This window comes from Cheilinus undulatus, linkage group 5, assembly GCF_018320785.1.
Source record: "Cheilinus undulatus linkage group 5, ASM1832078v1, whole genome shotgun sequence".
NCBI lineage: Eukaryota > Metazoa > Chordata > Actinopteri > Labriformes > Labridae > Cheilinus > Cheilinus undulatus.
Window position 1 is genome coordinate 36,374,012 of NC_054869.1, and position 25,851 is coordinate 36,399,862.

Sequence of the window (25,851 nt, forward strand, 5' to 3'; positions counted from 1 at the left end):
CACACAAGTCATTGATGCACAACACATTTGGTGTCCAGATGCTTGAATTCATTAAGGCATACTATTGTGACTCACCTGCTTTATAAATAAATTCATTCAGATTTATTCCCATGCTGTTTGGCTCATGATTATTCATGCAGTCCATGAACAGGAAAATATTTTCCATGTTCTTTGTTTCTCAAAAATACTAGTTAAGGAATTAACTATGCTGGTGATATCATATGTTATGTAACAGTTGCTATGAAATACAATACACAATAGGTGTGGGAATGCAGGGTAACTAACGATGCAATATGTGATATGTGGCTTACAACTGAAATAATATGATACAGCAGTTCTGTGGAAATATTGCAAGGCAATCCTACAATAATAAACAGCAATACCTGATCAAAGAAGTGCAGAATTAATGCATCTGTAGTGTCAGTTTAGTTTAGTGTCAGCTTCACCTCTTACCATGCTTAACTCTTTGAATCTTTTCACTGCAGTCTGACAAAAGCTTTGCCCCCATACTAGTGGTGTAATGTTAAAACAATGTCAGTTTCATTTAGCAGACTCTTTTGTCCAAAGTGACATACAGTACATGTAAAAGTAAGCACAAGACCAGGAGGATCTAGACAGGGGAGAATGTTATCAGTTAGTGCCACAAACTGCTTCAAGTCTGATCAGACACAGGTGCAGCTGTGCAGGGCTATAAGCATTGCAAACTGTGTTGTACAGAAGCTATAGAGGAATGTTTTTGTTTCTGATTAATACCATCATCACCCAAGCAGGGAAACATCAAATCATTATCATTATGAGATTTTGATATCATCATCATCAATGAAATTGTCTTCAATATCATCATTTTTAGCACGTACCAGGCTCTCATAAGGGTGGTACATAGGAATCAAGGGTGAAGGATGGGGGCAATAATGCAAAACAGGACTTCTCCTTACACCAGGATGTCCCATTTCAGTTTAGCTAGAGTGCTTTATGAAGGCTAAAATGGCTCCTTCCTCAAAGGTTGCAATGCCTGCAATTAGACACAACTACCATCTTGCTGACTTTGTTTGTCCTGCTGTCAATTTGTCTTTGGTTGATTAACTGAGCACATTACACTCATTTACAGTACAGGACATTCACAGACTATTCAGACTCCCATCACTTTGGTCAGATTTCTTATGTTGCAACCTGATGCTACAGTTGAGAAGAAAATAATTTTTATTCTCATTAATCTACACTCAGTACCCAATTGGGACAAAGTCAAAACAGAATTTTATAATTGTTTGGAAATTTATAAAAAAAATAGAAAACTGAACTCTGAATCACACGGACGTAAGTATTCAGACCCTTTTCAAAAGCACACAGCAAACAAGTTCTTCCTGTTTCAGGATCTCTGCTGAGATGTTTCTACACCTTTATTGGAGTCCACCTGTGGTAAATTAAAGTGATTTGGCATGATTTGGAAAGTCACACATCTCTGTAGAAGGCTTCACAGCTGACAATGCATTTCTGCAACAACCAGGCTATGAGGGAAAAGGAACTACCTGCAGAGCTCAGCAACAGGATTGTTGCAAAATACAGATCTGGGGAAGGCTTTTGTTCTTCAATGGTTTTTCTAAGTGGTTTAGAGTAAAACTGATGACAAGAGAGTTTCCGAAGTACCATATTATTAAATTTCTATATTATTCTAATGAAAAATCAAACGATATTGGCGACTGTTCAAATATTGTTGCAGCAAGAACAAGTCCTAGACTCCAACATTGGGTATTTTCTGGTTTTCAATAGCCTTAAACTGTAAGCAAACTCACAAACTCTTGTTAAATTGCAAAAATACTCTGGTGATTGCTTGCAAGTTTTGATGGATTAATACCTCTCCTACACATCTTGATCATGATTTGTACTTTTTTAAAAAGACTTGGTGCTTTTGGGTATTATCAATCATTAACATAAAAGAGATTGTGTCAGTTTTAAGCTCATGATATCAAAAGGTACCAAAGTATCAACCATTTTAAACCAGCTTAGATGAATACTGATGTGCATTTTTCTGTGTTTATCTAAATTTTTTACCCTGACTTTGTAGTTTTCCTCTCAGGGCTTTTTCAAATAGATGTTTCACAGAAATGTAAGTCATCATTTGACTAACAAACTTCTGGCTCGTTCATTTGAGTGGTTTCTGAAATCGATACCCCTGTTTGCATCTTTATAGCTTTTGTGTGGTTTGGCAGTTTTCTGAGCTTTTTGTGTATGTTATTGTAGTTAACTTAATCTGATCCAGCTGTCTCCCTGGGCAGGTCACTCTCTAATCTCAGCAAGACAGTAACCTGGTTCATTAAGGAAAAGAAAATATATAAAGATAACAATGCTCTTCTTGTCCTCCCCTCCTCAGGATTGCAAAGGGCTATCAGACATCTCCTGACCTCCGTCTGACCTGGCTGCAGAACATGGCGGAGAAGCACAACAACAGGAAATGTTACACTGAGTCAGCCATGTGTTTGGTCCATGCTGCTGCCCTGGTGGCCGAGTATCTCAGCATGCTGGAGGATCACAAGTACCTGCCTGTTGGCAGCGTCACATTTCAGGTAGAGAAAACACACATCAAATTAACAGGAGACTCTCAAAAACACATGTTCAGACAGGAAAATAAGGCAGTTATAAGCATATAAAATAGGCATTTATCGCTTGTTTGTTGTGACTGTTGGTTGTTTAGAGGTAAACTCTTTCCTGCTCACTACATCACACCTCCCCACAGACAATCTCCAAATTTGGTTGTGTGTCCAGAGGGGGGAGCTGTACACTCATAACGTCAACATATGAATATGGTCCCCTGGTATCACTGCTTAACACTGCTTTGAAGTTGAAGGGGGGAAATGGCAAACACGCTCCTGCGGGATCTTGTGAACAGACTGTTCCTTTGAACAGAAAACAAACAGTTATAACAGTTACTGTGACAACAGAGTTATTGATGTCACACACAGGACCTCCTTGGCACCCTGGTACAGGACCCTGTAACCTGCAGCAGTCAGCAGGTCATTGATTATACTGCCATCAATTAGTTCTGTTTCCCACTGTAGGACATCTCCTTTTAAAGTCAGCCACGTGATTGACTATTTGATTAAGAGGGCTAATTGATTGATTAGCTGCCTTTTTCTCCTCAGAACATCTCCCCCAATGTGCTGGAGGAGTCGGCGGTGTCAGATGACATCCTGTCCCCAGATGAGGACGGGGTGTGTTCAGGACGCTACTTCACTGAGAGTGGGCTGGTGGGACTGCTGGAGCAGGCGGCTGAGCTCTTCAGCAATGTAAGACAATGAAGCTGCAGTAATATTCAGGCAACCTGTAACTTCTATCAGATTTGTACCACGTGCCAATTTTAGCAAATATTTATATAGTCTCTTTGTAATTTCAACTGGCAGAGACACTAAAAGCAGTTTTCTGCTGCTTAACTAACATCATTGCATCATCATTGCATAATTTCCTCCTTGTATAGCACAGTAACACCCTTAAAAATTAAATGAAATGGCAAGTATGAAAATAGATTGGATTAGATTAGATTAGATTTTCTTTATTTGCCAATAAGAGGCGATTTGTTTTACAGCAGCAGCGACTGACAATACAAAGACAGTATCAACAGTAAAACAAGCAAAGCAACATACAGTGCATTCAGATCCTTTCTCTTTCTTCAATTTTATTATGTTTTAGCCTGATGCTACAGTCCAAAAATATAATTTTTATTGTCATTAATCTACACTTAGAGCCCCATTATGACAAAGTGAAAACAGAATTAAAAAAAAAAAGAAAATGAATACAAAATAGAACACTGAAATATCACATTGACACAAGTATTCAGACCCTTTGCAAAAACTCTTGAAATTTAGCTCACGTGTCTCCTATTTCTGTCAGTCTTTGCTGAGATGTTTTTGTATCTTAATTTGACTTTACCTGTGGTTAATTAAATTGATTGAACAGGATTTGGAAAGACACAAACCTCTCTATATAAGGCCTTACAGCTGACAATATATCAGAGGGAAAAAAAAGCCACAAGGTCAGAAGAAATGCCCGCAGAGCTCAGCAACAGGATTGTTGCAAGGTACAGATCTGGGGATGGCTGCCAAAAGGTTGCCAAGAACACAGTGACCTCCATAATTCTTAAATGAAAGAAGTTTGGCACATCCAGTAATCTTCCAAGAGCTGGTTGCCTGACCAAACTGAGGAATCTGGGCAGAAGGACCTTGGTAAAAGAGGTGACCAAGAACCCGATGGTCACTCTGACGGAGGTCTAGAGATCCTGTGTGGAGACAGGACACTTTTCCAGAAAGAAAACCTCACTGCAGATCTCCACTGATCTGGGCTTTATGGCAGAGTGGCTAGAGAGAAGCCTCTCCTCATTGAAGAATCCATGAAAGTCAGCTTTGCTTTCATTTGGAATGTTTTGCAAATTCCAAGTGGGCTTTCATGGATTTTGCACTGAGGAAAGGCTTCTCTCTAGTCACTGCCATAAAGCCAAGATCAGTGGAGGGCTGCAGTACTGCCTGTCCTTTTGGAACTTTGGCCCATCTCCACTCAGGATCTCTGGAGTTCAGTCAGGTTGACCATCAGGTTCTTGGTCACCTCTCTTACTAAGGCCTCAGTCACTCAAAATGCTGCACCCTTTATAGGTCATAAACAGACAGCAATACTCTCTACTCACATGGATTAACAATAATTCATGTTTATCATCACAGAGTATTTTCTTAAATACAAATTAAATAAGACAAAGCACTTAATTGTAATTGTATTCAATACAAAAAATGTTGATTGCAAACAGAGACAAAAAGCTATAGGGTATTTATTTCAATGGTGTTAATGCAGATATTTACTCCATCATATATGTTGTATGTTGTCTTGCTAACCAGCAGTAATGGCTGTTTTCTCAGGGCTGTCTCTACGAGGCAGTGAATGAGGCCTACAAGATCATTGTGCCAATCCTTGAGGCTCATAGAGATTTCCGAAAACTAGCATCCACTCACGACAAGCTGCAGAGAGCCTTTGACAACATCATTCAGAAGGTAAAAACAAGAGGATTTTAAGCTGAAGATTATGGATAGATTTAAGAAACAGTGAGATCCTGGATGAGATAAAGAAAAAAGAGCTATTCCAGAGTAGAATGCAATTAAAATAATTTATTCCATCATTCTGCAAATGACAGATATAAAGCATCTGTTCCTTTAGGGTGATTTTTTGTGACTGAGATACTTGAAAAGGCAAGATCTCATAACAGTGTTATTTTCAGGGGCTTTAAGGCCACATCAAGTTTTCAGAATCATCTCTTTAAAGTGCTCTTAAAAATAAGGATCCCATAAAAGGCAATGAAAATAATGAGAAACAATATGTCATTCTGACTGGAGACTAATATAAAATCTTCTCTTTGTTTCCCTCCAGGGCCACAAGAGGATGTTTGGAACCTATTTCCGGGTGGGTTTTTATGGGGCCAAGTTCGGCGACCTGGATGAACGGGAATTCATTTACAAGGAGCCAGGGATCACACATCTGCCTGAGATATCACACAGGCTGGAGGTACGAGAGAGGGGAAAGTGTACACATGGTCTTATAGGTGGGCTGTTAATTGGTGTGGAGGGAGAGGAAATATTACAATAATGACTGGACCTCTGGAAAATGATATTGCCTTAAAAAGTAAGGACATAAGGACTCTGGGCAAGACACAAGAAGCATCTGCTTTGAATGATTTTTCAGAGTGGTTAGAATATGTGGCATTCATTAACATGCTTAAAGTCTTCAGAAATGCCGTGATAATCCATCAGTACAGTGTCAGCATTAATCTTAATTTTAGTCAATAAACCAGTCAAATTAAATTCTACTTATTTTATCTTGTAGTTTTTTTTCAGCTTTAGTAGAATTTCCTTTTTATGTTTGCATTGAAAATTGTATATTATTGTCGGCAAGTCTAAGAATACAATTTCCCTCTTTCCTAGAACTTTTACAGCCAGTGTTTTGGTGATGATACTTTAGTGATGATTAAAGATTCAACACCGGTGAACAGGAAACAGCTGAACCCCAACAAGGTAAGCGACTATAACATCTGGCTAATTCTTCTTCACATCTTTGTGTGCTGTTGTTCACAAATATTACTGATTCTCCTGGGCAAATCTTTCCATTTTTAATGCAATAATTATGATACTAATGTATGATACAACAACTGGACTTTAGTTTTTGAGCAACACACGAAACCCTGTATAAACAATCTTAAGAAGTCAGAATCAGATGTTTCATTGATTCTGTCACAAACAGGGATGTTGCTCACAATTAGTTCCCCTGAGGATGAAAGACAGTTCAGAAGAGTTAACCAGTCTAAGTGTTTAAAACACTCATAAGACAGTCAAAATTGAGCTTTACAACTATATTGTGTAGGTCATTAAACTGTTTTTCAAACAGTAATCATATTCTTCAGTAATGAAATTGATTGTTATTTTAAATGGGCCTGAAGTGTGTGGAACTTGCAGTGTGCAATACCCTGTGGCAAGGGTCAGGTATTTTGGCCTATGCCAGTTCAGCACTTCTTGTGTAAGCCTGCTCAGGCCTCCTTACGGCCATTGTCCAGGCCTGCAACAGGCCCATGCCCCATCTCTCCAGGTACCTTCCCAGCTAGCCATAACGCACATGGCTGCTCCATGGGAAAGGGCACCAGGTGATGGTAGCAGTGCAGCTGCCATTCCCGTATCCAGCAGCTGATCCTTCCCATCCTTGCCCCCCCAGGGTAGAAACTAAATTCATTTACTCATATTACTAAGAAGCTTTTTTGGTATGTGTGTATTCTTTTCCAGTTTGCCCCAGTCCATTTTAAATGAGCTTTGGCCCTGAGAAGATGGTGGTATTTCTGGATCATGCTCACATATGGCTTCTGTTTTACATGATACAGCTTTAACTTGCATTTGTAGAGCAAGTTGAACTGTGTTGACAGACAACAATCCCTGGAGGTGTTCCTGAACATATGCAGTGATTTCCAGTGCAGAATCATGCCTGTTTTTAATGCAGAGCCATCTGAGGGCCCACAGGGTTCCAACATTGACCTTCAACCTTTTCCTGTGCGCACAGTGATTTCTCCAGATCCCCTGAATCTTTTGATGATATTATGGACTATAGATGGCGGGAAAATCAAAGTCTTTGTAATTCAACATTAAGGTTTTAGACATACTTTTTCATAGATTGGTGAACTTTTGTCTAGCTTTACTTCTGAGAGACTCTGCTGCTCTGAAATGCTTCTTTTATACTCAGTCATATTTTTGACCTGTTGCATTTAACCTAATTAGCTGCAAAATGCTCCTCTAGATGTTTTTCATTAGTACAATTTATTTTTCCAGCTTTTTGTTGCCCCGTCCCTACTATTTTAGATGTGTTGCTGCCATGAAATTCAAAATAAGCCAATATTTTTAATGAAATTGTAAAATGTCTCCATTTCAACGTTTGATATGTTGTTTATGTTCTATTGTAGATAAAATATGGGTTTAAAAGATTTTCGTATAATTCCTTCTTTCCTTCCTCCTTCCTTTTTTATTCACATTTTACACAGTGCCCCAACTTTTTGGGGATTGGGGTTGTATTTACCAATCAAAATTCCGGTGCTTCAAACTCAGGGTGACATTGTTAAATCATTTACTTGGCTATTTGCACACATCCTTGATTCTCAGTGGCAAAAGAAATACTAAAACCTGTAAAATATGCAAATAATTTATATTCTCAGGTAGCATAAATGTAAAAGTATATGAATTTAAACTTCTAATGTCATAAATATAGAGAGTAGAAAATGCAGTTATATTTACATCAAAATCTTTGTATCTACAAAAAACTTAGTAAATACAGTGTTTATTTTCATCTGCTATGTTGCATAATTTGACAAACTGTCACTAACTCAGCATTTATCTCCAGGCGTACATCCAGATCACTTATGTGGAGCCGTTTTTTGATGACTACGAGATGAAAGACCGGCTGACAAACTTTGAGAAGAACTTCAACCTGCGACGCTTCATGTACACCACACCCTTCACAAAGAGTGGCCGACCGCGGGGTGAACTCAACGAGCAGTACAAGAGGAAGACCATCCTCACCACCATGCATGCTTTCCCCTACGTCAAGACTCGTATCGACGTCATCCAAAAAGAGGAGGTTGGTGCTGAATTCATGATGCAGATTGTCATGCTGTTTAAGAATCTTCATTGATTTTATCATCTTTTGTTCCCAGTTTGATTTGACTCCCATTGAGGTGGCCATTGAGGACATGCAGAAGAAGACCCGAGAGCTCGCCGTGGCCACACACAGAGAACAGCCTGATGCTAAGATGTTACAGATGCTGCTGCAGGGGTCTGTGGGAGCTACTGTTAACCAGGTACGAAAGCTGGAGCTGCTTTATTTTACACTACTGCCTGTCCTGTCTGCTTCTATTTACAGCTGAAATGATCACTTATTTCATGTTGAACAAAACGATGGCTGTCGTCCCAAAATGATAGCTCTTTTATATCCCCTTTTGTCCCCCTTGAGTGCTCCCTCTTAATGTGCACCAGGAAAATAAAGCAGAATAATTTACCTCTATTTATCTTATCACATTTACAGTTTCCATTGTAGTCGCAGGGTGCAGGTGGGAGACATGACAGCAATCACACATCAAAGCCCTCACCCCATCCACATGCCTAATCCTTCCTTTGCTTTTCCCCTGATTTAGTTAAAACGTCAATTCATGGCCCCCTCTTCCTTTCATGTCTCTGCTGCACGCCATGCTGAACCGGAGGTCTCTTTGATCTGATAGCTTCCAGGTCCTGCCGGCATGGTGAATGTTGGAGTAATGATGAAGCTAGCTACAGCGTCTCCATTCCCTCTATCCCCTGCGCTTCATCTTCCTGCGTCTAATCTGACAGGTCCCTTGCTCCGTCCTGATGGTTGTATACATAACACTAATGCTCAGCAGCTCCGTAAACATATAAGTCTTTACTGTAATCAGCACAGGAGGCTGGGTTTGCAACTACAACCAAGGACTGAGGCCCAGGCCCCGATGCGTTTATAATGCTAATCAGAGCTGTTTAACTGTGCCTGTCGTGGTGCGGGTAGGCGCTGTGTGAGCGTGCTGTGGTTTTATGATGAATATAAGTTAGGATAACAAGATCTCATGCCGAGCAAATGGGAGCCAAATGGTTAATGTATGCAGGGTTAGCAGTGACATTAGCCATGCAGGATGCTAATCATGGCCCCCTTCTCTGATCTGATATCTTCCTCATGTTCCACTTCACCATGTTGGCCCTTAGCTGCATAATGCATTCACTCAGGAAGTCATTTCCCCCGTCTGAATGAAGGGCATCCTCATCCCTCCTTTGTTCAGACGCTCTCAAACACTTCCTCTCTTCCCTCCTCTCTTTCCTTCCTCGGCCTTGTTTTTGCTCTTTCTTTCTTTGTGTCTCTAACTTTGTCTCTTTGTTGTCGTCCCTTCCCTCCTCTCTCCGCCCCCGGTTCGTCGTAGGGCCCGTTGGAGGTGGCCCAGGTCTTCCTGAATGAGATCCCAGCGGACCCGAAGCTCTTCCGTCACCATAATAAACTGCGCCTGTGTTTCAAAGAGTTTATAATGAGGTAAGATACGATCAAAGCAACACACGCCTAGTGACAACGCACTGCACCAAAGTCAAAAGAAATTAGGACCAGCAACTAAAAAACAAAAGATAATCTTGCGAGTATACAAAATGCATCTAACCTGAATTTGTATTCTGCTTTGTTTTATTGTTTTCTGGGACTGACACTGGCGCAGCAGGTAGAAAAATAAAATTTAATATCAAAGAGATTTTCTTGTTGAGAATTCACCATCACTTTTTTTCTTCTAAATGTCTTTGAAGGAGTGAAAGTCTTTTCCAAGATGCTCTCTGTATACACTATTACTGATGTCAGTTAAGAAGATAAAAGAGCAGAGCAGACAGCTGTGACTGATGGAGACTGATATCCTGCCGTTAAAGCTGAGTGTGAGCCAAGACGTAGAAATGGAGGCGATAAACCCCCATAAATAGCACACTAGATTATAGTTAAAGAAACTAAACCAGTGCGGCATGCTGAATGTCAAAATACAGTTTTTTTTTAGATTAATTGTCCCATTTGACAGTTAAATATATGTTTATCTCTAAGCATTTTTTCTCCTGAAATTGCAAAGGCTTATTGTCCCCAAGAGTTTCATTATATTTTGAATATTCCAAACATAAAATTACCCACAGCTCACGGTCTGAGGATATGCAGATTTTGTGCACCATATGTGTGTCATTTGTGCAGGCGTGTGTGTTTATATGCGTTTGCCTTAATCTTGTGGGCATTTGCTTCCGAAAGGTGGTTTTCATTTACTAACCCTCATGTCATACAGCAGCTGCCTTGATTGCAATAAGCAGGTTGGCAAATATTTACTGTAATTTTAGAAAGGTTTATTTTCTATACTTAATCCAAAGAAGCTGGCACTGGATGCTTTGAATGTCAGTCTTCTTTATGGTGGTGTTTTGGAAAAATCCACTCAAGGAGAGCCTGTTCTTTCTTTTCCCCTCAGTACTTTATTTCCTCTGTCATGTTGGTTGGTCAGAGTTTAGTTTTCTCACCTAAACATATCGTCTGGTGTAATTATTACAAATACTGTAATTTAACTGCTCATTTCTGAGACAGCATGCTTTAATTTTCAGGAATGAGCTGCAGTTAAAGTTGCATCAACACAGCAACAGTATGCTCCTATACTGGTATAACTTTACTAAAATGTTACTTATTACATCAGGGACTGTTTCTGATTTAACTTTTACCAGAAAAAATCTTCTAACTTCAGAATTATATTCTCATATTTTACTAACTTAACTTTGACCTATAATCAGCTTTAAGTCCTTCCTCTGGAAATTCATCATGGTAATGACAAACACTATTATTGCTATTCCCCCCAGAAAGTTTATCATGTACAGTGGGTATAAAAGTATAAATCTGTTGAAAAACAACCAAAAGATGTAAAGAGACATTCAATAAAAAAAAACACGTTTATATTTCATTATAGCATGCAGTCTTTTTGGTTTGTAGTCCAGTCAGTGGAATCTATCCTGACCAAGGTTATCATAGTTAACAAAAAATAATTAAATATCTTTAACTCAAGTGTAAAAATCAATTTAGTTAATTGAAAGTAAATAAAAACTTAGCTTTACAAAAAATAACTTAAACTTTATCCTGTGTCTATAAAACTAATCAAGATGAAGAAAGTTAGAGACATAATCTCCTGACTTTCAGTCTTTAATGGCAGGAAACACACTGACATGCCTGTAGAGCAGGGGTGTCAAACTCAAGGCCCGGGGGCCAAATCCGGCCCGTGGAAATCCGGCCCACAAGATGATTTCATATTTCTGTTATAACTGGCCAATCAGTACGAGGTCTGCAGATTTCAAGTATAAAAATGTAAGCGTGTCCTTGATGATTTATGATATCCTTGTTAAGTCAGAAAATCTGAAAAGCTTGGAGTGAAAATATTTAGATAAGAAGTCAGGAATGTGTGTAAAGAAATTAAATTGTGTTTTTCTTTCATATTAGGACTCAAACTTAGGATTCTGACTTTTCATTTTACTTTACTTTATTTTTATTACTTGAAATTTCATTTACATTAATTTAAACTTGGATAAATTGGCTATCTGGTGTACCGAGAAATTTCACATGCTTTTCATTTTTGACCATTTGCTGCACAAAAATATGGTATTAATTTTTCCTAGCTCAATTCTTAAAAGGGTTTTAAAAAGTCTTAAATTTAATAGTTAAAAGTGTGTAGGAATCCTTTAAACTACACCCCACTTAAAGCTAAGGAAAACAACCCTAAAGCACGATTCTGCTACCACCATGGAGTTCTTTTGGTGATGTGAAGTGTTGTTTTCCTGTCAAACACAGCGTTTACTATGATGGTCAAAAAGTTCAACTTTGGTCTTATCAGGCCAAAACACATTTACCCAAACATTTGTAGGAGACTTCATGTACAATTCTGCAAAATTCAGCTGGGCTTGGATGTTGTTCTTCATAAGAAAGACTTCCATTTTGCCAACCAGCCCCATTGCCAGACAAGAATGTGACAAAAAAACACCATAACCACTGTGGAGCATGGCAGTGGCAGCATCATGCTCTGAGGCTGTTTCCCTTCTGCTCCTGCCTATGAAATACTAAGAGGGGAAGCCTAATTGACAAGTCACAAACTGTGGTGTCAGCTAGAACATCTACATTAAGCCATGTCGAGTTAATTTGTATAAAACATTTAAAACAGTGTGAGTTAGTGCTATTTTGATGGTTAAGAATTTCTAGTCCTTCACTTCCTAACTGGCAGTGTTATTGACCCAAACACATTAAAAAAGCATTAAACTTTCCAGAATTTTGGCATTGTAAGGGAAACATCTCTGCACTCCTGTAAAGATACTGTTAAGTAGACATCACTGTAGCAAAGTTCTGGCTCACACTTCTCTGTTTCTTTATTTTTGTGGTTTAATAGTGCTGCTGTGCTGTATAGGGGTCCAAAGTAGCAAACTTAAATTAATATCTGTTTTTCTGTTGTTGTCATGTATTATAAAGATGCCAATTTTTTTTCATAATGGAGGGTAAATGCAGGTGCTATAGCCCCATGTAGTGATTAATGGTAGCTGCCACTATTCTAAGCCTTTTATTTGCCTTTCAGGCCTCCCCACAGTCATGTGACTGAAGCTATGGATAGTGGATCAAAGGTCTGAAAATACTGGGAGGCTAATCCACGGAGCAATTTAAAAACCATCAATTAAATTAATTCAAAATCAACAAGGAGCCATTAAATGCCACAGTGATTATGTGACAAATAAAGGAGGATAATACATTCATTGAATTATAAATTCCCTCTTATTTAAAGTATTTCAAAGTAAAATAAAAGAACTCTCAATACCCATCAGTTAAACAAGACAACAGTTTGATAAAGAGCGAGAAATAATTGCCTTTTTCTCTTGTTTACTGTCCTCAGTGCATCTTTCCCATGGTATTTCTTCCACTCTGTCACCATATAGCAGTTTCCGTATCACCCTCATTAAAAGCCAAGAGATAAACTCAGACATGTGTTTGCAATAATCCCCGTCTCTCTGATTTCCTGCACTCTGCTCAGTGTGTTGGCCATTATACATGTCATGATAGAGGACTGCATGGAGACCCCCTACCTGCCCTCTGTTCCCAGCTCAGCTCTGATCTTTTGGTCTTTTTGTGCTTCATAAGACATTATTATTCCACCATGAAGGAGTGAATATATTTTTTTATCTGTTAATCATTTTAGATTTGGCATTTTCCCTCCGCTGCTCATTTACTGTGTTTCGAAACAGCCCTGTGGGTCATTTACAGTTTATTCTAGCCGAGGCACTTGGAAGAATCTAAAAGGCATATGGGAGCTCCTTACAGTCAAGTACATTGTTAACTCATTCAGATTTCTGGCATGCGAAGGAGTCCAATTTATGTCAAGTAGTTACAGGTTGTCGTTAGCATGAAACAGTGCAGTGCCTTTGTGAAGGCTTGGGGATAGGGAGGGGATTACCGCCAGATTGGTTTGCATGGACTCATTGTTGGAACTGTTCTTAAATTTGAGGTTATTTCATCGTAAAGGTCAAGAAGTGTGTTGGACATTTTTTCATTCTGTGCAATGTCATTTAAGAGAAGTCATTATAAAACCCATTCTGTCCCGTAGGTGTGGCGAGGCCGTGGAAAAGAACAAGCACCTGATCACATCAGACCAGAAGGAGTACCAGCAGGAGCTGAAGAAGAACTACAACCGTCTGAGAGAGAGCCTGAGGCCCATGCTGGAGAGAAAGATCCCAGAGCTCTACAAACCCATTATCAGGCCCCGACTGGAGAACAGGTAAACAGACCCACCAAACAAAGCAGCCAATTCTGTTTTGACAAGAAAGACTGGAGGGAAAAACACATCATTGATCTTTTCATCGTGCTGTATGATTGTTGAACCCAAAGGAAAGTGAGAACAAATGGAATTGAGCAGAGATCCATTCACACTGTCCGTGTCACCTCCACAAATATTGATAGCTGAACCACAGCCACAGTACACAGATTGAGTGTTGAAGCAGTGCCACATGTTTTTTACCAAAGACTCTGCTCACCAAGTGCTTTTATTATCGACCAAGGTAATCTTTGTAAATCTTTCTGCAATTTTGTTTTGTTTTTGTTTTTTTGATTGTGTGGGATGAGTATGTATTTCAAAGAGATACTTATCTCAAAATCTGGGCCTCAAGAATGTGAAGAGCTTCCAAACAAAAACTTGGATGAGACTGAGTATAAACACCAGCAAAACATAAGAAAATCTGAATGAAGAAATTCAACTTTTTCATTAGTGGCCATAGAAGGTTGTCTGGATAAATTCCAATAATGTTACTGCGGTTTGATAGTTATTATTATGACATATAAGTGCATGTAAATGCAGATGAAAAGGGGGCACTATGAGGGTTTAGAACCTTGAGTTTGCATTCCTGAAAATATCTGGTGTGGATGTTTTCAAAGTTTTCTGTCACAGCTGGAAATATTCCTCACTGGTCAGTCTGCAAGATACAATGTTAAAAGCATGCTGCAGAAATCAAAATGCAATGTTTACAACATATTCAAGATCATGGACAGATCAGCAGAGTTCAGTGTTATGTTTACAGGTTTTGCCTTTATGTAACTGCAACATAATGTGTTCACAGTATCAGCAAGAGTGAAAAAAACTTGCTGGAAAAAGAAGCTCCATAATGTACACCAAGACTGGAGATATACTTGTTGTTTCACCTTGCGTTTGCATTATGCATCAGGCTGTGTCATAATTGTCCTACTGTATGATACCTATGGAGGAGAGTTCAAGCCATATATAACTAATTGATGTGTAGGATGTAATCTACAAACATGGCGACACTGGAGGTGTTAATATAATGTTAATTCTGAAATCAGATCTTACTTTAAAGCAACATCAATAATAAATAGTAACATCAGATCAGCTCAGCTGATGGCTGGAGATACCACCACAATACAGCATCTGCCCTCGGTTTTTACAACATTTTCCTCTGCATATGAACGTAGCAGTCCCAGGATGTTGGTATAATCAGTAACCGTGCTAACTTTTTACTCTCAGATGACTGCATTTGTAGACGTCATAATTACAGCAGTTTTTAAGACAGGAGTCCTCTGGAGTGGTGCTGTATTTGAGTTATCTCTATGGTGTCAAATGTGCTCAAAAAATAATACTACCAGCCACATTTGGCTGAAAGTCACCAGTTTGCACAGCCACTTATTGGAACTGTAACTCTAACACAGATGCTATTTTTATTATTAAAAATATTTATTATTTTTACAAGTTTGATTGTTGACACATAAAACAGAATTTATCCGTCCCAAGCTGGTCTGACAGACATGTTGGTCTCTGTGCGGTGGAAATTATAGACTTGGCTTATCAATTATCCTTAAACCTTTCAGCTTTTGTTGTCTCTGCCTCCACCGGTAATGTGTATACTGCACCCTACCATGTTTATTTTTTAGGACATGCACTGTCAACATGCCAGAGGTTACTTTCAGGTCACAAGACACAAATGATACCACTTAAACCCACCCGCTTGTATAAGGCACTCTTGAACATGGCTGGAGCACAAGCCTCAACCAGATTGAAGTGGGTTCACACAGCTTTGTGGAGTGCTCAACCTCTCACCTGTTGAAAGACCTTGGGCTATGTGGATGAGCTCTGAGAAGGGCAACCAGGGAGATGGCTGAAGAGGCAGAAAAGGCTAGCTTTTGGCTCTGGCTAAAGAAACGGGACAACGCATGGGAAACTGCAAACTCCTAAAGAGGGCTTGCTGCAGGGAGTGAATGGTGGTCCCCGGCTGATGACCCTGCAGCCAGCCAAACAGGAACCAGTGGAGGTGCAGCCAGCCTAAGGTCAAGCAGGCCTTACATCTGCCTGTGAAGTCAAATATTGAATGTGTTTACAGAATTTTTTCCAAGAGGCTAGCAGCACAAGTCTGGATAAAATCGAGGTGAAAAATGTGGGTGTTTGCATTCACACATGCAGCTCACTCCTAAAATTTGCAGAGAATGCCTGACAGGCTTCATGTTGACTTTGAAAATAATTATTTGGGCACAAATGTATTGCATTTATTTCTTCACTAATATATAAGATAGTTTGAAGGCTTGGTTGCACCACACCTTTTATTTTGCCATGACTGATGGTGTTATTTCTAGCTTCACATTTTGTTCATGTATGAGTTTGCTCTAGGAGTTTCTCTAATCTTTATTGTGCTTTATGTTAGACCTTGTATCATGTAAATCAACAAAGTAGTTTCACCTCAGCTTTTGCAGAATAAACATGATATCCATTGGAGCTTATATCAGTCCAAAAATATGCCTGTTAAGTGCTATTTAATATAATTGATAGCCCAGGCTGCAAAAACCCATATTATTTATACTGCGTATGGGCATAATGTGCATGTCTAATACATAGATCTTTATAAAGCATCATGTTTAAGTTGGGTTGAAATTAAAGACATGTTGGAACCTTGAACAGATCTCTGCCATTAATAATTGATAATTATGATAGAAATATTAAATCTGACATTCCAGGATATGCAGTATTTTGCCAAGGGAAACATCAACTTTGCATGTCTTGCTTGTTCCACCTGCTTTACCTTCTCTTCCACCTTATCATGGTTATGATCACCATTTCATATCTTGTACATTGTTTCCCCCTTTTCCCTCATCTAATGTCCTCTCTCTCTCACAGGGATTCCTTTAAACGCCTGAGTTTCCGCAGAGCTCAGGAGGAAAACTCGTGAGATGCTACAGCTTGCTTGAGAGAAAGAGAGAGCTACAGAGAGGAACGGGATGCTGTCACACAATCGAGGGAGAAAAAGAGAAGAGAACATGGAAGAGGACAAGAAAAAGAAGGGAGCTGCCTGTGATACCCTTGCACTTATTTGCGCTGGAGCAGCACAACGGTCTAAAATGAACTCACAGTTTCCCTACAGTCCTGCAGCATTTCTCAATGTCTGCTTTTGTCCACTTTGATGATTTTGTGGTCGTTTGTTACAGGAGGAAAAGAGGACTGAGCACATAAAAATAGGGAAGTGGGAATCTAAAGCGAAATGTAGCTTTTTGAGCATTTCACTGTAAAATCTTCAGATGCTGTAGCTCTGTTGATTTCTTTTTTAGGTAACTGCAAGTCCTAATAATGCTGCAAACATTTCCTCTGGGTCGGTTGAGAAGGAATCCTTCTGAAATCCCTGCTACCCCAGGGTGTGTATGTGTGCCAATCATGCCTGTGACCTGTCTGGATGTGCGTGTAAGTGCGTGATTGGATTTGTGTTTATGTAGTTAATGTGTGAGGTAGAAGATGTCGGTGCCATACTCAGTGGTGATAGATGATTCTGTTATGTGCTAAAGGGCCTTTGAAATCCTACTCTGTGCGTGACATGTGCCAGTTAGAGCAACAAGTGTGGGGTGTGTTGATGGATAGTGCACTGGAAAAAAAGACAATTTCCTTTGTTAACTCTTGAGGCCGTTCTTGTGTTTTTTCAGTGAGAAAAATCGAACCAAGCTGTGTAATTAATAGAAGTGTTTAACTTATTAAGACTTGTAATTTCACAGGAGGAAGACAGACTTATCTGAGGCTCTAAATTACACATTATGCAGCTTATCTCTAATTCCACATTTTGTAAATAATAGAGAGGTATTGCTTTAGATAGTTACAAAGATGTTTACAATGGTATGAACTATTTTGCATTTTATTTTCCTGAACGGTATTTTTAGAGAAATGATAGCAATAATAAATTTGGAAATAATATTCAGGAGGCAGGAATCAGCCTGAGTGTGCTATAACAGTCTCATTGTACAGTGTTTCATTGTAGTTTCAGTACGTCAGCTCCCATGTAAAAAACACATCCTACCAGATAACAGTGCCAAATTTACTAATATGGAGACTGATGATTCCTTCAAATGGAAAGTTTGAAGTTATGAACTTGAAGCTTTCAGTAAACTTCAGCTTATGATGTCATGAATACCATAAGTCAGATGGTCTCATGAACATGGTAAACACGACCCCATTTGAAGGCGCCATGAGATCCTTAACTAGAATTGTAATATTTTAAAAAGTCACTCCATACAACTTTTTCTGCATTGTGATTTATGTTTAATGAGTATTTCTGATAACATTCCAGAGGACGAATTTAAAACTGCTCAGCAGTATTAAATAGCTAATTTTATTTGAAATCCATGGAACATCTCATTTCATCGGTTTATGTTGCAGCCCATTTTGTATTTCAATAAATGTGCTTTGTGTTTCAAAAGTGGATGTACATTTCTATACATCATTAATGCTCATTTAACAATTCATGCTTTGTTTCCAGGTTCAGATTCTATTTATGAACTGTTGAATGTTTTTAATTGGCTGAATAGGATCGAAAAAGTAATTTAACATGTTTATTAATGATGTGTAATAATAAAAAGTATATCCATTTTTGAAACATACAACATATTGCAGAAAGTTGATGTCATGTTTTTTGTGTGTCCACCACCAGAGACTGCATTGTTTCTTTATCTGTATTTTTGTGTTCTCACCTGTTGTTTTATTAAATGTTGGTTTTTAACTTGTCATGCATACAGTGCTGTTGAAACACCTGAATAAAACCTAATATATGCACATTGTTACTACTGTGTCTGTAATAGTTTCTGGACTCACTTTCAATTGTTTGCTTTAGATATGCACATATCTATGTATTTATTATTGTTATATTAATGTTTATTAGATGAATTGTACTTGTCTAGTGAAGATGATGAAGATGACACACTTTAAATTTATTTTATCTATACATACAATTTAATAAATGTTTTATTACAATTTTGAATTCTAGATTTATGTAGGCTATAATAGGGGAATAACAAATATATATTTTGCTTTATTTTTTTTATTGAGAGTTGGATTTCAAGGTTATTTAGGCAAATTAGAATTATAAAAGGTGAAGGTAAAAATACAACAATAAAAGTAAAGGTGATGAAATTATTGCCTGTGTAGTGTATTTTAAAAAATGAATGTGAACTGAAAACTTCAGTAATAAATCATTTAGTTGTGTGATAAAACTTACCGTTCTAACGTAAGGGAAAGGGAAAAAGGCGGGAAGAACCTGGAGTAAAAACTACAAAATTGTCCTGTCGCCTCTCTGTGACGTCATCACGACTCGACTTCGACATCCCCGCTTGAGGTAAGCTGTAGCCTTCATTCACAACAAGCCAGCATTTCACCTCCGAGTATTTTGTGGAGAGCCGTTTGTGGACCTGTTCATGAATACACCGTTACTTGCGACGAAGTTTGAGACTCCACTAGCTGCGCTGCTGTAGTTTAATACGCCAAATATTAAAAGACAGAAACGTTAGATATATAGTTCAACCTGAAATCTTGGTATGTCTTTTGTTAGCTTCACAGCGAAGTTAAAGCAACCTTTAACGCTCACTCGAAGATTTAAGATAGCGAAGACGTCCCAACTGGCTTTAATTTGAGTGTTTACAGTTTGTCGAGGCTCTTAACTATATATTAGAGTTAACCACCTTCTACTTTGTTTAAACATTACTTAGTGAAAACGGGCATTTTCACTGTAGCTCTGCAGCCTTTAATTAAAAAAAGATGAAAGCTGTTCCTTGATGATACTGTATAAACTGTCATGGTTTGTTATTAGACAATGGGCCCCTAGGCATACACATGCTAAAGTCACACCAAATCCCACCTACGCTGGAGAAAGACTTAAAGTTGCAACTTTTGTAGACATCTTTAAACTCTGTGGTTTTAAGTATCTCCGTGGCTACTCTAGTGTTTAGATATTCTTTGTTTGTTTTTGTTGTAGAAGACTTTCTCATTGTTTCAGTCGTCCTTGTGATAGCTTTTGGATGTCTTTGTGTAATTTGTGGACATTTTGTGAGTCTTTGTAGTTGTTCTGCTAAACTTTGTTGCTCCTGAGTGTGCCTTTGTTATTGTACTTGCCCTTTTTTTAAGCTATTTTCTGATATTTCCAAGACCGTCAAATCGTGTTTACGGCCAAATTCTCTGGGCTTGGGGTCCCCTTGCTTCCATGGGACCTGGGACTTTTTCTGACCCATTTATCAATCCATTTAGGGGACAACATGAACAACAGTACTTTCAATATTTTAAAGCAAATCCAAAGCAATAGTGGTCATACAGGCAAGAAAATGATGTTTTTTAAGGTATATGTTATGATTTTTTGCCTTTTCCTGTTGCTACAGAAATTATATGCTGTTTTTGTGTGCTCATGAGTTTATGAACATACTCCTGCACTGAATAACCTCTCAGGATTTCCTGCTGTAAATGGTAATTGCACCTCTGTCCTGCCAAGCCTGCGTCATGCCCCAAGCAGGCTAAATGGAGGGATTGTGACAGCGAAAACTCTCATGCACAGTCAGTCGGAGAGCTTTAATGTAGGCTGCTGCAGACGGTTAGCTATTCTTGGCACTGCTTAGGTGTTTTTGATATGACTGCTTTTAACAGGGATCAAAATGTGATCATAAAACTGAGTTCTAGACTTGAGTTTGAGTTGACCCTGGAAGTTTTTATCCGAGTACACTGGCAGCACATGTAATCAGAAAGCTTAAAGGTTAAAAATCAACAACAAATAGTTTGGCTGAAACTACAGGCAGTTATCCTGTTATGATAAAATGTGGGTATGGTGAGGCTTTTTGGTACAGCTCATCTACTGACTATGACTACCAAATTCCAGATATGGAGGTGAAAGTGACCTCTTGAGGACCCCTCCATGAAAATTTGAAGGTGCTGTTGAGCCATTTTGCCAAAAATTATTTACCCCCTTGGATGTTTTACCCCTTTATTGATTTTAAAAATCAATCATGATAAATATGATATAAAACCTCTTAATGTCAAAGTGAGGACTGATTTCTACAAAGTAGTGTTAATTAGGTAAAAATGTGTAAAATAAACTGCATTCAAGTCAGTATTTAGAAGATACCCTTCTGGCTGCAATTACAGCCCTGAGTCTGTGTGGATAGGCCTCAACCAGGGCTTTCACATCTGGACACTTTGATTTTACTTCATTCTTCTTTGCAAAACTGCTCAAGCTCTGGTTAAGGTTGCAGGGGGATCAGGCGTGAACAGCCCTTTTCAAGTCCAGCTATAAACTCTCTATTGGACTGGAGTCTGGGCTTTGACTCGGCCACTCCAGAACATTCACTTTGTTGTCTTTAAGCCATTTCTGTGTAGCTTTCGCAGTATGCTTCAGGTCATTGTCTTGCTTGAAAATAAATCTCCCAAGCCGTAGGTCTCTTTCAGACTGAATAAGATTGCCCTCCAGGATTTTCTATATATTTTGCTACATTCATTTCTACATTTACAAACCTTCCAGGGCTGGCTGACAGAAAGCGCCCCCACAGCATGATGCTGCCACCACCGTGCTTCACAGTGGAGATGGTGTGTTTCTGGTGATGTACAGTATTTGGTGTCCGCCAAACAAAGCATCTTGTCTGATGGCCAAAAAGCACCATTTTGATCTCATCAGACAAAACTTGACTATGGAGTCTCCAACATGCCTTTGGTTGAGATTTAATACAAGTTTTCTTCACCAGTAGCTTTCTCTCTTCCATAAAGCTGTGACTAGTGAAGAAGCTGGGCGACAGTTGTTGTATGCAGAGTCTCTCACATCTCAGCTGCTGATGCTTCTTCAAAGTAGTCATAAGTTACAATGTTACAATGTTACAATGTCATTTAGCAGACGCTTTTCTCCAAAGCGACGTACATTTGAGAGCAAGAACAACACAAGCAATGATCTAGACAAGAAGAAACAACATCAGTAAGCGCCATCAAGTGCTTCAGGTTCAATTGGACGCAAGTGCTGCCGTGTAGAGTTTAAGGCAGAGTACCTAAAATATACGTTGTTTATGTAGTTTTTTTTTTTTTGTTTTGTTTTTTTTTTTTTGTTTTTTTTTTTTTGTTTTTATGTTTTTATTTTTATTTTTTTGTTTGTTTTTAGACATCAACAATGAATCAAGGAAAATGTGGGATCACTAATCGCCATTCATTAGGCTTCACAACAACTATTACCAAGTACCAAGTGCTGGATCATTCCCAAAGAGCTGGGCAAAGAAATCCCAGAAGTAGAGCAGGACAGTGCGAGCTAACTATAGTTGGGAAACTCATTCAACCACTGGGGACAGCAGTGGAGAATAGTCTGGCTGAGACTCAGTCTACTACTGGGGACAACAGTAGAGAATTGCCTAGCTAAGTGCAAAGTGTTCTCTGAAGAGCTGGGTCTTTAGCCTTCTCTTGAAAGTAGACAGGGAGTCTGTAGATCGAATGGAGTTGGGTAATTCATTCCACCATTTAGGGACAACAGAGGAGAAGAGTCGAGCTAGTGATTTAGGAGCATGATGTGCTGGAAGTACCAGGCGCCTTTCGCTGGCTGAGCGTAGTGGGCGAGAAGGGGTGTAGACCTGGATGAGGGACTCCAGGTAAACAGGAGCAGTTTTAGTTACTGCTTTGTAAGCAATGATTAGAGTTTTGAATTTAATGCGAGCTGCAACTGGAAGCCAGTGTAGAGAGATTAAAAGAGGCGTGACATGAGCTCTCTTGGGTTGGTTGAAGACCAGACGTGCTGCTGCGTTCTGGATCAACTGCAGAGGTATAACTGTGCATGCAGGTAGGCCTGCCAGTAATGAGTTACAGTAGTCAATACGTGATATTATAAGAGCCTGTACTAGGAGTTGTGTAGCATGCTCTGTCAAGTAGGGTCTGATCCTCTTGATGTTGTAGAGGGCGAAACGGCAGGACCGAGCAATCGAGGCCACATGGAGCTTGAAGGTTAGCTGGTCATCAATCATGACACCCAGATTCCGGGCTGTCTTAGTGGGCAAGAGATTATTTGATCCAAGCTGGATATTGATCTGCGGTTCCATAGTGGGACTGGCTGGGATGATAATGAGCTCAGTTTTGGGCAGGTTGAGCTGAAGGTGACGTTCCCTCATCCATTTAGAAATATCAGCAAGGCAGGATGAGATCCGAGCTGAGACAGTTGTGTCATCAGGTGGAAAGGACAGGAATAGCTGTGTGTCGCCTGCATAGCAGTGATAAGAAAAGCCATGGGAGCGGATGATTGCACCAAGTGAGGTGGTGTATATTGAGAAAAGTAGGGGACCAAGCACAGACCCTTGAGGCACCCCTGTTGATAAGCCATGCAGTTTAGACACTCCTCCCTTCCATGATACTCTAAAAGATCTCCCTGTGAGGTAGGACTTAAACCACTGTAGGGCAGATCCTGAGATACCAAGTGAAGAGAGTGTGGAGAGGAGGATTTGGTGGTTTACTGTGTCAAAGGCAGCGGACAGATCCAGCAGTAAGAGAACTGAGGACTGACCAGCTGCTCTGGCCAAGCGAAGTGATTCGTTACCGACAAAAGTGCAGTTTCAGTAGAGTGGCCCCGCCTAAAGCCAGACTGATTCTGATCAAGTAGATCATTGTTCTGCAAGTGTTCTGAGAGCTGGTTGAAGACTGTGCGCTCCAGTATTTTTGATAGGAATGGGAGAAGTGAGACCGGCCTGTAATTTTCAACCAGGGCTGGGTTGAGAGTGGGTTTTTTGAGCAGTGGTGTAACCCGCGCTTGCTTGAAAGCAGCTGGGAAAACACCTGTGGACAGAGAGGAGTTAATGATACAACTCACAGCAGGGCTGATTGTGGGCTCAATCGCCTGCAAGAGATGTGATGGTATCGGATCGAGGGGACAGGTTGTGGGCTTAGAGTCAAGCAGAAGCCTGGTGACCTCGCTCTCACTTAGTGGAGAGAATGAGCTAAGTGATGCATCACTAGCTGGTGGCAGAAAACTGAGTTGGACAGGCTCAGAGAATTGGTTGCTGATGGCACAAACCTTGTCAGTGAAGTAGTAAGTAAGTATCTTGGTCACGTCGCTTACTAGTCTCCTTGCACTGTCACTTGGTTGATGACTTTACCTGAACTCTGAGGATGTTTAGGGTCTTGGAATTATTTTATATCCATCCCCTGACTTGTAGTTTTCAATAACCCTTTCTCTCAGTTGCTTGGAGTGTTCTTTTGTCTTCATGGTGTAATGGTAGCCAGGAATACTGATAAACTGACTGGAAAGTGACTGGACCTTCCTGACACAGGCATCTTTATACTACAATCACTTGAGACATATTCATTGCAGTCAGTTTCACTAATTGTGAGACTAATTGACATTACCTTGTAGAAATTTGTTTTCACTTTGACATTAAAAAGGTTTTTTTTTTGTAATTACACTTTTACAGCAGATTACAGCAATTTCACTCTATTTGACATGCACAGCACCAATCTATGTATTCAAACATTGGAAAATGCCATTCCTTAGGAATCACAAAGGAAGAATTGCAAACGGACCATTTTCAATTGTGTTCTTCCACAGTTTTTCCCCTGTGAGCCCTAAAGATGACACACAGAACAACCCAGCAACATTATTCTTTACTTCTGGTCTTGCATTCTAGGTGGAGTCATCTTCTGTTCAACTTTGATGCCGTTTTTGTGACATGGACCCAGACAGAGACCTCAACCCTGACACGGATGACCTTCCACTCCGAGCCAATACCAACCACATACTTGTCAGACATTATGTGCTGGACCTGACTGTCCATTTTAACAGGAAGGTGATCAGTGGTAGTGCTGTTGTGTTTCTGGATCCTTGTTCCAGAGATGGTCCAAAAGCTGAGGATGATACTGGACCTGGATTTGTCACGGTAAATGAGTCGAAAGATGCAGAAGGAGGTCAGGAGTCAGATGTATGCAGATTTGGGGATGTGGAGGATGGCAAAAAAAGACTGGAGAGGCTAGATGCTGAAGATGAAAATGCTCAGTCTTCACTGTCATGGGAAACCAGCAGTGATGGTGATTTCACTCTGATTCTGGACTGCTGTGACCTTGACGTCTCAAAGGTGGAAGAGTTGGACGTCTCTGCAGTGCCAGCCATGTCTAGCCTCTTACCAGAGGTCCCATCAGAGGGGTTAGGGATCAGTTTCATTAACCTGCAGTCAGCCTGTGTTGAAAATCTTATCTCAATGCCCTCTAGCAAATGGAAGGAGAAACACCGGCTATTGTTGTTGTGCAGCAGTGCCCCTGCGGTTCCAGATGGCCTGTTGCGGTTTTATAGAGATAAATGGAGTCTACAGGTGAGGAAGAAAGGCGTTGCATCACCTGCAGGGTTCCCTCGTGCTCTCAGGATCTTCTACGAGACAAGGCCATTGGGAGGCTCTGTGAGGTGGACCAAAGACCAGGACAACAGGTTTGTCTCAGCATGTGGATAATTTGAACATTTCCATAAAAAATAGACTTTTGTAGCACAATCAGACCCCCTCTGAAAGATTTAAAATCTGGCAACTGTGGAAGCACATCTGCTCTGATTTCTGCCACTCGAATTACAGTGTAATATTCTGAGCCTGCCATGTTGAATAGAATAATTCTGATTCATTAACTCACAAAAACACGCCACGGGCTGTTTTATTCTGCTGTGTTTTTGTGTGTAACTCTGTGTATTTGTGTGTGCGTGTGTGGTTGATACTTTGAGCATTGAAATGAGGGTTGTTTATAGTTTAACATTGTTTACCCTTCCAGGGTGTGTGTTTACACTGCCGGTTCTCCCATCAACAACCGAGCCCTCTTCCCCTGCCAGGAGCCGCCTGTTGCCATGTCAACATGGCAGGCAACAGTACGGGCCCCCAGTGAGTGTGTGGTTTTGATGAGCGGGGAGGAGCAGACTGTACCTATTGAGGACAGGGACACACGTAAGCTGCTATGCTACAAATTTTTTCTTACAACCCGGAGAAAACAAGTTG

At 39.8% G+C, this 25,851-nt stretch overlaps 2 protein-coding genes across 3 annotated transcripts in view; both read left to right on the forward strand.

The window, feature by feature from the left end:
* The window catches only part of dock8 (dedicator of cytokinesis 8), a 113,129-nt gene extending 94,462 nt beyond the window's left edge, over nt 1-18,667 (forward strand). For both annotated transcript variants that reach the window (XM_041786841.1, XM_041786842.1), the window contains 10 exons: nt 2,369-2,561; nt 3,138-3,281; nt 4,896-5,027; nt 5,401-5,535; nt 5,952-6,041; nt 7,903-8,139; nt 8,216-8,359; nt 9,482-9,588; nt 13,688-13,858; nt 16,754-18,667. In XM_041786841.1, coding sequence (XP_041642775.1) covers nt 2,369-2,561; nt 3,138-3,281; nt 4,896-5,027; nt 5,401-5,535; nt 5,952-6,041; nt 7,903-8,139; nt 8,216-8,359; nt 9,482-9,588; nt 13,688-13,858; nt 16,754-16,805 — 1,405 coding nt within the window. In that variant the 3' untranslated portion in view covers nt 16,806-18,667. The remainder of the gene's footprint in view (nt 1-2,368; nt 2,562-3,137; nt 3,282-4,895; nt 5,028-5,400; nt 5,536-5,951; nt 6,042-7,902; nt 8,140-8,215; nt 8,360-9,481; nt 9,589-13,687; nt 13,859-16,753) is intronic.
* A 654-nt stretch (nt 18,668-19,321) lies between these two features.
* Nucleotides 19,322-25,851, forward strand: part of LOC121510533 (aminopeptidase O (putative)) — a 162,773-nt gene continuing 156,243 nt past the window's right edge. Inside the window, exons 1-3 of the mRNA XM_041788633.1 lie at nt 19,322-19,423; nt 24,511-25,301; nt 25,631-25,800. Coding sequence (XP_041644567.1) covers nt 24,553-25,301; nt 25,631-25,800 — 919 coding nt within the window. The 5' untranslated portion in view covers nt 19,322-19,423; nt 24,511-24,552. The remainder of the gene's footprint in view (nt 19,424-24,510; nt 25,302-25,630; nt 25,801-25,851) is intronic.